This window comes from Poromitra crassiceps (genome assembly GCF_964638095.1).
Source record: "Poromitra crassiceps genome assembly, chromosome: 4".
Lineage (NCBI taxonomy): Eukaryota > Metazoa > Chordata > Actinopteri > Beryciformes > Melamphaidae > Poromitra > Poromitra crassiceps.
The window spans coordinates 46,652,623-46,666,604 of NC_139626.1; the positions used below are offsets into that span (position 1 = coordinate 46,652,623).

At 46.7% G+C, this 13,982-nt stretch overlaps 1 protein-coding gene across 1 annotated transcript; it reads left to right on the top strand.

Annotated features, from left to right (window-relative positions):
• The first annotated feature begins 3,433 nt into the window (after window positions 1-3,433).
• Window positions 3,434-12,763, top strand: cbx6a (chromobox homolog 6a). The gene is made up of 5 exons (XM_083635457.1): window positions 3,434-3,514; window positions 5,013-5,056; window positions 5,244-5,309; window positions 7,170-7,239; window positions 11,251-12,763. The coding sequence occupies exons 1-5, from the start codon at window positions 3,446-3,448 to the stop codon at window positions 12,550-12,552; spliced, it is 1,551 nt and encodes a 516-aa protein (XP_083491583.1). The 5' UTR covers window positions 3,434-3,445; the 3' UTR covers window positions 12,553-12,763.
• The last annotated feature ends 1,219 nt before the right edge of the window (window positions 12,764-13,982 follow it).

Genomic DNA, 13,982 nt, shown 5'->3' on the forward strand with positions numbered 1-13,982 from the left:
TCGCTGCAACCAACCTTGCTACAAAGTTCCTGATGCCGGCTGCACCAATCAGAGATCAAGGAATAGAAGGCCGACGATTAAATGGGCGGGGCGCAGAGACAGCCCGTTTCAGCACAGCCAAACTGACCCGAGATCGGTTTTTCTCGCTACTGTAAAGCTCCATCATTGGGAAATAACAGATCTGGGATCGCATTATAGCCTCCATGTTTAAATGCAGCTACAGTGTAGGCTACTAACAGTAGCATGTAAATTCTGTAAGTCTTCAGGCAGCTTAAGAATTTGTGGTCACTTTTTCTTTGAATGACAAATGGATTTTTGTGTGTCACTTAAGAGTTACATTTTAAGTTCCACAGATTTTTGGTGCATGCAAAATAGTTACACAGACCAAATTAAAATAGCCTTTGATCAAATGAATCTTTCTTAAAACTGGCTAAAGTGGGTGGTGTCTGTGGCGGTGTCAGTCATGATTGTGATGTCATCAGTGATGTTACTCAAGCAATTGTGATGTCATCAGTGATATAATAAATCCTTCCCTGCTGATAAGTGGTGGGAGTAGGACGCATCATCTCCAGAGTATGTGGTGGGAGTGTAGGGAGAAGAGGACAAGTCCAGAGTCTCCACCCTAGGATGTCTTGTAAAATACAAACTACCCAGGTTCTGGATACATTGTAATTTCAGCTATACGTTTGCTTGTGATGGCCCCCCGTGGTGCCATCTGGGAGTGTATCTGCTGGGAGTGTATCTGTCTCTTGTTTTCCAAGTCTCCCATGCAGGTGACTTAATTGCAACTCGGTGCACCAGGCCCCGGTGGCCTGAAGTTATTTTAAGACACTTCTCCCTTCATTCTCTCTCCGCTTCTCCCTACGGGCACCCGATTGTTTTGGTGCTGTTATATGTTGCTTTAGTTTCTTTGATTTCATGCACCTTTCAACACATCCACTCACCCATCATGTAGCACTTACACATTTTACTGATACTATAACTGACATCCACACTTCACACCTTTAATTATTTGGCACATTTCTTAATTTTGATTGAATAAATATATTTTGTTAAACGTTTATCATGTGTGTCTCCATTTTGTTGTGGCCACTTGAGCTGTAACATTGGGTATTAAAGGTTTATGTGTAGTAAATGTGTAGTAAGCATACTACTGTATGACTAGTAGCCTAACATAGACCGCATACAAAATAATGGGCGGAGCCACTCACCATGACATCACCCATTGCTTTTTCAGGTCCCGATTTGAAGCCTAGTGTGGACATTTTTTTTGGACAAGGCTGTAAACATGTTTAATCCTGTTGTAAATACAGCTAGGCATTTTAACATGGGGGTGAATGGGGAACGACTCCCTTTTGGAACCAGCCGCAAGTGGCCATTCGAGAAACTACAGCTTTTGGTATCATCTGGCCGCCTCAGCAGGGGTTGCTCAAAATGTACTAAGTGAAACAAAGATGTCACGGTGCACGAGCTGCTGGGGAGATTTCTGCATGCAAAAACAGCCGTGTGTTTCTGTTGTTTGAAGGCCTACGACTCCATACCCTCACACACGTGTAATGACGCACGACCCCCAACAGATTTGGCTCTGCACTCTGTCCTATGACTCAGTCCTCTGCAGATGAAGAGAGCTCTGGAAAATCTCTCAATCAAGAAAAGCATAATAGATAGTGGTCTTCAACCTGGGGTATGTCTAGGGGGTCCACCAATTTTTGTCAAAGTAGTTAGACCAAAAATAATGTTGAGTAAACTCCAAGCAGTATGCAATAATGAGCTACTTTGATTCACAAAGCGAATCTGATGAAGCAATAAGTGAAACGCGTTGTTCACGCCTTTCTTTTTTAATGTAATCTATTAACAAAAATAAATGTCAATCCTGATATCCTGGTGTGTGCTGCTGGATTATAAATGTCATTATAGGCCACGCTTAAAATGCAACACATTTTTGTAGGGGTCCCATGTTTCTCTTATCAACCAAGGGATCCTTGAGCTGAAAAAGTTGAAGACCCATCGGCATAGAGGAAGCAAAATAGGTCACTGGCACACTAGCCATCATAGCTTCATGCTCATAGCCCCAAAACACACACACACACGCCCCCATTATGCTACTACAGACATACTATGGATTCCGAACAAGCCCCCATGATATTTCTCTCGGCCATTAGCTGTACATTTGCCTGTGTTGTGTTTTCTACAAGAAAAGAAAATGTGAGACAGTTTGACTATTTTGTTAGAGATGTTACTTGTTTTTACTTGAGTGCTGCTAACTGTCTGCGATATAATTTAGTTAGGTTGCAGTTTTCCATTCCTCTTTTCCAGCATCTGCCTGCTTCACATTGCAGATCCACACATTTCCACCCATGGGAAGTGCAGTGTCCTACTGATGGCCTTGCAGCTCCAGGGCGGGGGCGGGGTAGTCGTGGGGTCACATCCTTTATTCAAAGGCACCTTGAAGGGGAGAGCATCATTCACTTTCCTCAGCCACACTCTCCATGAGCTCTTCACCAGCCTATCACATAAATCCTACTTTATTACGGAGTGTCCTGGTGACTCTGGTTGTCACCCACGCCATGATGTGATGTGACCCGCGATGTCCTGGGTTCTCCGGCACAGGTTCTTGCATGTCATCCCCCTTCTCTGGCCCCCAAATATATTTTAAAAAGTATAAGAATAAAAATAATTATTATCAGAGAGAGTGGAAGTGAATTTAAAAAATGGATGGAACAGCAACTATCACAATTAGCTTACACGTTTTTACACCCCCCAAAAACCAAAACGCCACTTCCACTTCGCATTCCAGGCAGACAAAGAACTGAGTGATATATGCATTTATTACATGTCACCCCTTTCTGGCTGTTTGGTTCCTTTGTTGGATTAGGCAACCTGCCTGCGATACAAGCATGATAGAAGACATTGGATGCTACATTAGCCAGCTAGCCAGGAGCTTTTCTGTTCACAGCTTTATTGTTTGGTTACAGCTTGAGTAAATTCCACACGCTTTAGGATAATTTAGTTTTGCTTGGCTGCAGCCTCTATAATAATATATCTGTCAATTTCCTTTAGTACATTTGAGTGTAGTCACCACACCACATCTTTCCCTGCTTCAGGGCGGAGTTAGCACTGCCTGTTAGACAGCGCCGAGGGCTAAAAGCCGTCGGGCTGAGCTCTCTTTTGCATCCTCTTGTGTGTCTTCGGCGTTGCTAGGACAACCAAGGGGGCTGACCCCGACCACGTGACCGATAGAAGGGGAGAAGGGAGGCTGGTCGCTGGTCGCTGTGAGCTGTGAGCTGTCCTCGGGCCGAGTTGCTGCTGGCTGCTGTTGCTGTGTGTGTGTGTGTTGATCCCTGTGCCTGTGTGTCTGCAGTTTGGCTGAGAGAGTGGTCGGCCCGCCCGCCCGCCAGACAGCAGAGCTGGTCGTCTGGAGACAGAGACAACAGACAGATGAAAGATGGAGCTCTCGGCGGTGGGAGATCGTGTGTTCGCCGCGGAAGCCATCCTGAAGCGCCGCGTCCGCAAGGTGAGCTGCCCGCCGAGCCGTGCCGTGCTGTGCCGTGCTGTGCTGTGCTGTCCCGCGTGTTTTCACTGTGCAGATGTTTGGCGAGGGTCGGCACGACACGGCACGGCTCCACTGCACAGGCTCGGGGCTCTGTTTTCGCCTGTGCAGTCAGTGCTATGGAGGCCTTGTGGCTGGTGAATGCCTTCACTGAGTTATTTGGCTAGCAGGGCTAGCTAAAAGCGTAGCTAACGAGGCTATCACATCAGTCACGGCTCGTATATTGTGTGTCTCTGACAGCGGCCAATAAAAATAGCGACACAAAGAAGAGGCGAGCTTCAAGAACGAACAACAACTCGGAGCAGAGCAGGGGGATGGAATGGAGGGGCCTGGTTTGGCTGCCAGCTAATAGCAGCTAAAGCTACATATAACGTTACATTCACTCACTGTCGTTATTATTTACTGAAGTGTATAATAGGCACACAAAGATCGGTTGACCAAACCATTGTTGCTCTATTGCGAAACATCAAACATAATTTGCAGATAACGTTATTTGATTCGATCAGGCCAGGATTGCAGAAAATCTCAGTTTTCACTAGAATTGTATCAGTTCAATATGTGGTTTGGAATGGAGAAGACCCTGATGGTGTGTTCCCTGGACCATAGTGTCAACAAACCATCATGTTTCTGGTGGTAAACCCTCCCCAGGCCTCTCCAGTGCCTCGAGTTGGATTGCTTGCCAGTGGAAAGAGCCTAAAACTCCTTCTTGGTTATCTCCCTCCTTGTGAGATGATGTCCTACTTGCACAAAGCAGAAATACCATATTAGGCTTTAGGTTGGCTCTTCGTCTAGACATTAAATAACTAATGCATTTCCCAGAAGCTTGAAGTTTTTCTGGCAAGAAAAGTCGCTGTTCTACTCAACAAAGCATGCGTTAAATAGCGTGTTATTAATATGTATTTTGTTGAAAACTGAAAAGTATACCACAATAGTGTGTTGTCCCAAATTACACTCACAGATGCTGTAGAGAATTCACATGTACCGTACTATATATGCAAAGCAAACGCAATGTGCTGTTTGTGTGATTTAATGCCACACAATAAAATCCAATGAAAATGTCCGGACAACTTGATACCTAAAGTAAAAATCTGTGTATATTTTAATTTTATATGTAGAGCTTGGAGAGCCATGAAGAAAGCAATTCATTGAGAAGAGTGAATCATCAAAGACAAATGTGAAGGGAATCCCAAATGTTGCTCTTGGCTCAATGAAGTAGCAGCTCTGCCAGAGGGTAATGCAGGACCTGATGAAGATGTGCCAGGACTGAAACATTAGTTCATAAATGTTGTATTGCAAGAGCATCATGCAGGAAAAAAAGTAGTCTCAAATGAAGATTTACTCTACTCCAAAAACATCAACTAGGACATTAGTGCAAATGCACTCAATATTAAATCAAGTTATTGTCCTCTGTTTTCACAGAGCAGCTTTTTGGTAATCATCCTTATCTGCCTTTTTCTTGCAGGCCAGAGTTGAGTACCTGGTCAAATGGAAAGGATGGGCACTGAAGTAAGTGCCACTCCGAATACTGTAGTGACTTGCATGCAGATATGACAACCCACAATGTCTTCATATTTACAGCATTTTACAGATGTTTTCATTGTCCTCTAAGCTCTTAAAATCAGAGAAAATCCAGGTTGGGGTGAAAAATGTTGGATTTTGCTGCTCAGGTGTTTTCTTCCATGTTTTTCTTCAGGCACAGCACCTGGGAGCCAGAGGAAAACATTCTGGATGACAGGCTGATACTGGGTTTTCAGCAGAAGTGAGTATCATCTGTTTTGCACAAGAGTTACTGTGTTACTGTTTGAATGTTCCCGTGCCTCGTTTGTTTGAACTTGTGCATACCTTTTTCTGTGTGCGAGTACTTTGAGAGCAACGCAAACCAGAGTCATATTCCTTGTATGTGTAGATTGTGTACATACCTTGGTCAATAAAGCTGGGCTGGTTCTGATTCCGAAGTTGCTTGGGATGAAAGTGGTCAACAAATGTCAAAATCATTAGGTCTACTTTGGTAGGCATTTTCATCTTTTAGTCATCATTTTACTAGGCATGCACGATATATCGGCCGATGGGCATCGGTCTGATGTTGCAATGTTAATATCGGTTATTGATATCAGCCAAACTGTTCACATTGAGATGAAACAATGCAGTAAATCTGTGGTTTTCAGTATGTACAAATTTCTATTCTCATAGAAATGTGGTTTTATACAGATCATATCGACATCGGTAAATATCGGTTATTGGCCATAACAGCGATGACAATATCGGTTATCGGTATCGGCCACGATTTTCATTCATATTGGTGCATCCCTAAATTTGACACATTTTCATGTGCTTCTCTAACTGAACTGTCATTGGATCTTGCTGTCAGTGTTGCTGCTAGTCTTTGGCGTTTTACTTCCTGACTCTTGTCTGTCTGTCTGTTTCGATTCCTCCTGTTCTGGGCCTATCTCTGCTGAAGCCCTTCATGTCTGCTGCCTGCCAGGCCACTTGAAAGCCTTGTGCTGCTTACAGAAAGACGTTTACAGGAAACTAAAGTGGTCACATCAAGACAGAGGATCTGGCTCCGAGACTCACGTCGCTTTCACATATAAGCTGGTGGACTCGGTGCGATTCGGCGGGGTGAAGTTGCAACATTGTTTCATTTTTCATTTGGTCACACATGTAATTTGCCAAGCGCACCAAACTTTCTGAACAATGTCACGTGGTCGAAACAGTCACTCGTCTATTGGACAGAATATAGAGGGGAAATCTCTCCTCTTCTGCCACCTTGCCTGCTCAGGGCTGACTGAACAACACAAGTGAATCCGTGAAACACAACCCATAGAGAAACACCACCTTTATGTGATCTTGGGATTTCTTTTGGGTTTTACTTTGGCTTTGCCTTTCCTATATTTGCTCTTGTGTTTGGTTCGGTTTGCTTTCACACCACAAACGAACGGCGCTAGAGTTGCAAACGAACCGAGACCTACGGTTTCCAGTGGACCAGAGTTCGCTTGTTTGTTCCGTAACAGAGTTCGTTTGCGCTTTCACCCCACCCCAAACGAAGCGCACAATCCGAGGAAACGAACTCTACCAAACAGATTATATGCGAAAGCGACCTCAGACTCTCTGCCTCAAATGCTCTCTGTGTCCGACAGCCTGCTTTCTCACACCCGCATCTTTCATCAGCACCTTCTCTCTCGCTCGCGTTTTCTCATCCACTTCTTCTCACTTTGTCTTTTGCTTCTGTGACCTCTAACCTGCACGTTCAGCTGTGACCTCTGACCTGCACGTTCAGCTGTGACCTCTAACCTGCACGTTCAGCTGTGACCTCTAATCTGCACGTTCAGCTGTGACCTCTAATCTGCACGTTCAGTTGTGACCTCTGACCTGCACGTTCAGTTGTGACCTCTGACCTGCACGTTCAGCGGTGACCTCTGACCTGCACGTTCAGTTGTGACCTCTGACCTGCACGTTCAGCGGTGACCTCTGACCTGCACGTTCAGTTGTGACCTCTGACCTGCACGTTCAGCTGTGACCTCTGACCTGCACGTTCAGTTGTGACCTCTGACCTGCACGTTCAGCGGTGACCTCTGACGTTCAGTTGACAAACCTTCTAATGATTGTTTCCTCTTTTTAGGGAACGGGAAAGGGAAATGCATGGGCCAAAGAAACGGGGACCCAAACCCAAAAACCTTGTCGTGATGAAGGTACGGTTTTCGACATTTTGAGCTGCTCAGTTTGACATTTTGACATTGGAACAACGATGAATAAAATGCCTATCAAGACAATTAATATATATATTAAATTCCTTTGGTGTTTTGCTATGGTTGAATTGTGAACTAAAGTAGCCATACTTTATTAATCCATTTAAGATAGATGGCGCTGTGTCAACCGAGCAGGTCTGTTAAGCCACAGTAGCAGTTTGCGGGGTTTTTGCTGTTGCTGTGACAGTGACGTTATCGCCTGGAAGCAGGTTGAAATGAAACTTTGAAGTGTATTTTAATGAGTGCTTGATGCTCGGAGAGTTCAAAACGCGCCGCGCACTCAGCATTGTTGGGAACACAACACACAATGGTGCGTCTTCTCTTGAGAAAATAACATGAAAAAGAAGGCACGGTGCTGTAAGGGCACGTTGACGCTGGTTGTGCTGTTTTCAAACTGTCAGTGTCATTTCTACATGGAAGCCAACAGGGGGGCAAGTGTCTGCTTAGAAAAGGTGCTGCACACAGCGCTTTTTGGGTGCAGTGGAGCACGTTCTGAAGTTTAGACAAGTTCAACTTTTTAGAAGGATTTATTTTTTCCACCAGTCACGATCAAGAAGTGGTGTGGTTTGATGCTGCTTAAAGGAACACTCTGCCCATTTTCAACCAGCTTTGTATCATTAGAACATCAGTAGTATATCAGAAAACTGTCAACTGTTTTGAAGTCTGTCATTTAATTTGACAGTTATTGAGTGTTAAAGTGTGGACCAGTGACATCACTGGTCCACACTAACTCAAATTAATAACTCATTAACTCAAATCAACTCTCAATAACTGTCAAACTATTCATCGTTCATCTAGTTTGACAGTTATTGAGAGTTGATTTGAGTTAATGAGTTATTAATTTGAGTTAGTGTGGACCAGTGATGTCACTGGTCCACACTTTAACACTCAATAACTGTCAAATTAAATGACAGACTTCAAAACCGTTGACAGTTTTCTGATATACTACTGATGTTCTAATGATACAAAGCTGGTTGAAAATGGGCGGAGTGTTCCTTTAAGCGCCTGGCAATTTATAACAACAACAAGAAGCAGAATAAAAATGGAGAGAGTAGCGGTAGAAACATGGTGGTAGTTATTTTGATGGTAAAGACTTAGGGGCACTTTACACGAGGACGGTTTCCTATGGTGACGGGGAATTATTTTATCGTTAGTGCCTCCCTTTTAGACGGCGACGGCGAATTTGCCGAAACAACACATTTTGAAACCACCCTCCGGAGTGGAATTCTTGGTGACGCTCCCCGCGGAGCGCTGCATGTACCGGTAATCGCTTTGACACGGCTCATTTCAGGAACTCTGACGTGCCTGCACACGCGACACACGCGATTACGTCATCATAGCCGTGCGCGAGTTACACAACAACATCAGTCAGGAAAAACAACACGAAGAGAACTTGCTTTTTGCTTTCGCCATGGCTGTAATTCTGTTCAAAGTTTACCGCTGCTGTGAGAGAAGTGTTTTAAAAGGAAGTCGCGGAAGTATTTATAGGCTGACCCGGCACTCTCCAAGTTGTGGAGCGACGAGCAACGCCCCGTTGACCATCACACTGAGTGCCACCTAGCGACCTGGCATGTACATTACGGCGTTTAAAAAATTCAACAGCGCTCTTGTAAACAGGGAGAAGGTGTGAAGGAAACGCTATTGTGTCGTTTCTTCCAGAAACTGTCCTCGTGTAAAGGGCCCCGTAATATGAAGGCCAGTGGCTGTGCTGCTGGGCTCTCTGGTTAAAGGAGGGCTTGGCCGCTTTTCAACCAGCTTTGTCTCGTTACAATATCTTCTTCCGTGGCGTTTTATGGCAGTTGGCATCCTTTATGTTGCATTACTGCCCCCCTCTGGATTTATCCATCCACTCTTTCCTTACATTCTGTCCCTGGTCTGGTGTCTCTGTATATCTCCTCATTACAATGTCAGTAGTATTACGCAGATGGACAGTGTTTCCCTCCCCTCCATGTTTCCCGTTTCTATGCCTCATTAACGCTTGACTCTCTGTGGATGTCATGTGACTCTCTGTGGATGTCATGTGACTCTCTGGATGTCATGTGACTCTCTGGATGTCATGTGACTCTCTGCGGATGTCATGTGACTCTCTGCGGATGTCATGTGACTCTCTGGATGTCATGTGACTCTCTGGATGTCATGTGACTCTCTGGATGTCATGTGACTCTCTGCGGATGTCATGTGACTCTCTGGATGTCATGTGACTCTCTGGATGTCATGTGACTCTCTGGATGTCATGTGACTCTCTGTGGATGCGCGCGTACAGAGACATTCAAAAAGAAACAATCTGTAGTTCAAACTGCCGCCCTCGAGCAGAGCATGTGTTCACTTCTGTCTCGGAAGTGCCTGGATTGGAATGAAGTTCAGAGCTCTCGGCGCAGGAAACATGAAGCGTAGGTAAGCACTGTTCATCTGCATACTGTACTACCAGGGCCCGAAATTAGAGCCCGCCACCCGCCAATGGCGGGCATATTTTTGCTTTGGCGTGTTAGGTTTGGCGTCTCTCCGCCACGTGGCGGGTCGCAAAATAGTCGTCATGTAATATTAAAACTGTGTGTAGCCGCCTGTGTCCACCAAGCGTCTTTTTCCGACTGTTAAACGCTGGGAGTGCGCTGCGGAGCACTGATCCCAGCCACAATATACAAGGAAGCAGTCTGAAATTAACGTTAGTTCAGTGCAGTAGTATACTGTAACACCTGTGCTTCCTGAGGCTGTTCCATTCTGGCTCTCCCGTATAAGCTACCAAACGTGCCTCTGGAATGAAATGCAGTCTCAGTTTAGCGGAGGTAAATTGACAGCCGAACGTCGGGCGAATCAATCAATCAATGAATCAATCGCTCGCACTTGTTGCCGACACTACTCGTATGATACAGTATATATGAGGAGATAATAGTTATCATGTGTGTTTTGGTGCGCAGCTGGCTAATAGGCTACAAACATGACTGGAGTGGAATGGAATGCAGTCGTCAATTTAGCGGAGGTAAAAAGCATCTTTTAACCTCTGCTAAATTGACAGCCTACATCGGGCGAATTAATCAATGAATCAATCGCTCGCACTTGTTGCCGAAACCACTCGTATGATACAGTATATATGAGGAGATAATAGTTATGTGTGTTTTGGTGCGCAGCTGGCTAATACGAGTGCTTTGTGAGGCTGTTTCATTCTGGCTCTGCCTTATATAGGCTACCAAACATGAGTGGAATGGAATGCAGTCGTCACTTTAGCGGAGGTAAAAAGCGTCTTTTAACCTCTGCCAGCCTACATCGGGCGAATTAATCAATGAATCAATCGCTCGCGCTTGTTGCCGAGCTATGATGAGGAGATGAATCAAAATGCTAACCACCAATAAAGCCGAAGCGGAGCGGAGAACGAGTGCAGGAGAGCTAACGCAGGTGCCAGGTGTGAGTGGGAGAGAAAGGTGTGTAGCCCAAGTTGTGCGCTGTGCACTGAGACTGTCGCAGTTATTACTTTTAGCTGCGTTGTTTTTTTTACAACAATTTAAGCTCAAGATTGACTTGACATGTATTGATTAATCAATCATCAATCAATATATTAAAATAATTTGCTTCAAATTTTACTCTGGCCTCTTATTTAAGTGTGTATTCTTCAACGTAATACCTTATCTACTTGAAATGTACTGAATTTTTTTTATATATATGGATATATGTGACACAAAAATGCGGTTTTTTTTTTGGCCGGTAAGAAATATGCTTGGCGGGTAGATTTTTTCATCTACCCGCCACTGGCCGGTGGGTCAAAAAGTTAATTTCGGGCCCTGTGTACTACCCACGTGATGATAACAACAACAACAAAAGCGGTGCGTTGTAAAGTGGCAAAGTCCTCCTTGGAAGTGTTTTCGACCAAATAATGATCACAAAATGCCGTTAATGCGGAGCTAAACTCAAAAGTGAGAGATTGTCAATAGACTTTCCCTAAATCTGTATCTCCTCCCTCAGGCTCGTGGTCACCAAGGAGAGAGCAGCACCCGAGTCTCCAAACCCCGTCAGAATACGCGGCTCTCCTCTCCGGCCGCCTCCGCCCGAGCAGCCCCTTCCTCCTCATCCGCCTCTGCCCGTCCTTCTGCCCCTTCCTCTTCCTCAGCCGTGGCGCCCTCTCCGAAACTCAGCTCCCTGTCGGCCACCCACAAGCTGAAGAAAGACATTCGCCGCTGCCACCGCATGTCCAGGCGCCCCCTCCCCCGCTCCGACCCCATGGCGCCCCCTTTCTCCAGCCCCGGCGGCTTCCCCGCCCGCCCGCACGTCTCCCCCTTCTCCGAGACCGTCCGAATCCTCAACCGCCGGGTGAAGCCCCGCGAGGTCAAGAGGGGACGCATCATCCTCAACCTGAAGGTCATCGACAAGCCGGGCAGGGGCGGGGCCGGCAGGGGCAGGGGCGGGGCGGGCAGCAGGAGCACCCCGGCGGGACGCCAGAGCATCCCCTCCCGCAATCGCATCATCGGAAAGCGGCAGGGCGAGGCCCCCTACAGGCCGTTCCAGCCCCCTCTGAAGATGCTGGGCTTCCCCATGTACGGGAAGCCCTTTGGGCTGCAGTGCGGCGGCCCCGGCTCTTTTCTCTCCCACCCGGCGATGTGCTCCGGCGCCAGGGGAAGCCGCTCTGCACCCACCACCCAGTACCAGGCGCCGCCCTCCCCCTCCAGCTCCAGCGGCTCCGAGGGCAAACCCCCCACCGCCGCTGCTCAGAGGCAGTCCCCGCAGTCCCGCCCCGGCGCAGGAGCCGCCGCGGCGGGGTCGCCTTCCGACGAGGGTCCCCGGCCCAAACCTCCGACAGAGACCCAGAAGAGCCAGAGCGCCAAGCCGTCTGCGCCCCCCGCCCCATCCTCTGACGCCAACCCAGTGGCGTCCGCATCCCCCTTCCTCCCCTCCTCCCCCTCTGGTTCTGCCGCTTCTTCCTTGGAGGAGGAGGAGGAGGAGGACGCTGCCCTGGACTGTTCGGAGCCCGCAGAGGGCGGGAGAAAGAATCTCCACCAAAGCCGGCCCAAACGGCAGTCGCCCCCCTCCGTTGCCCCGGGCAACCACACCTCTGATGCCCCTGATGACCCGCAGAGGGTCCCCGCCGAGGGGGACCCTGACTGGCGCCCCGAGATGGCGCCGAGTTGCCAGGATGTGGTGGTCACCGATGTCACCACCAACCTCGTCACCGTCACCATAAAGGAGTTCCCCTCCCCCTCCTCCTGCCCCGCGTCCCCCTCCTCTTCCCCGAGCGCCGCCACCGACGACCCCGCCCTGCCCAAGCCATAGCACATCAGATTGCCATCGATAAACGCAGAAAATATTTTGCCAGTGTTGCCACTTCAGCCCCCCCCTCCTCCCTTTTCCAGGAAGATGTGTCCATACTTGTGTGATGATTAATACAATGTAATGTAACTTAAAGGGACAGTTCACCCCAGAATCAAAAATGCATATTTCCCCTCTTGTCTTACCTGTAGTGCCATTTATTCATCTAGATCGTTCTGCTGTGAGTTGCCGAGTTTTGGAGATATCGGCCATAGAGATGTCTGCCTTCTCTCCAATTGAACTGGATGGCATGTAGTGCTCAAAGTGTGTGTGTGTCTATATATATATATATATATATATATATATATATATATATATATATATATATATGTCAGCGTTAACGCGTTAATCGCGATGCGATTGAGGGGCGACCATAATGCATTCTTTTTTTAATCGCGTTAATCGCATGCTGCTATTTTGTCCCTTCGACGCACCTGTACTTGTAGTCAAGCCGCTCGCAGCGGTTTCCTGTCCTCCCTCCTTAACAAACTCCCAAATGGCACAGTGGACAAGTCAACAGTAGTTTGCACCTTGTGTAAAACGGAATTAAAATATCACCGAAGTACATCGAGTTTGAGCCATCACCTAAAAGCTAAGCATACCGGAGCAGCTAGCGTCGCCGTAGCCTCAACGCGAGACTCATCAGTCATTCTTCCTTCAGAGTCTCGGATGCGCGGGTCCTCTAGCCACTGGGAGGTCGGCTGGGAGGTTATCCAATACTACGGCGCCAATGTACTCCAAAATCTTCCGTAGTTTCCAATACCGAGCCATTAGTCACATGGAAGTGCCAAAGTTTTTAGCTCAGACACAGCCTTCTTCGGCTGTCATTTTGGGTTTTGACTGCTCCTCAGCATCGCCGCCGCCGGAAGTATGGGTTCTGGAGCGTGTACTGCACTGTTTACAATTATGCATTTATTTTCTGTTCAAGATATTTTGTAGACATTGTTCCCTCCTGTCTACATTGAACTTCTATTGAATTGAAAATAAATCTAAAATTCAAGATCACAAAGTACATTTATTTGCATTCATTTGATTCCCAATCACGACACACTGGTAATAATTATTAATATCAAATAAGGAATGCTTTGAAATGCAAAATAATGGCATTTTAAACATGCGATACAAAGATGCGATTAAACACGATTAACTATAGGAAAATTAATCGTTTGACAGCCCTTATGTATGTATGTATATATATATATATATATGTATATATATCATTTGAAAAACTCAACAGCAATGTCTTTCCAGAAATCATGACCCGGTTACTCAAGATAATCCACAGACCTTGTGCACAGTTTCATGTACGAACTATTTTCTTTCGACCGAACTACACCCACTAGAACAGCAGTTCTAGTAGTTTGGTCGGGGGGCGGGGGGGAAAGGTAGGAAAA

Excerpts from the sequence above, each read along its gene's own strand:
- cbx6a (XM_083635457.1), top strand. The coding sequence starts at position 3,446 with ATGGAGCTCTCGGCGGTGGGAGATCGTGTGTTCGCCGCGGAAGCCATC. Across the intron at positions 5,057-5,243 it reads TGGAAAGGATGGGCACTGAA|GCACAGCACCTGGGAGCCAG; the intron begins GTAAGTGCCACT and ends GTTTTTCTTCAG. Across the intron at positions 5,310-7,169 it reads ATACTGGGTTTTCAGCAGAA|GGAACGGGAAAGGGAAATGC; the intron begins GTGAGTATCATC and ends TCCTCTTTTTAG.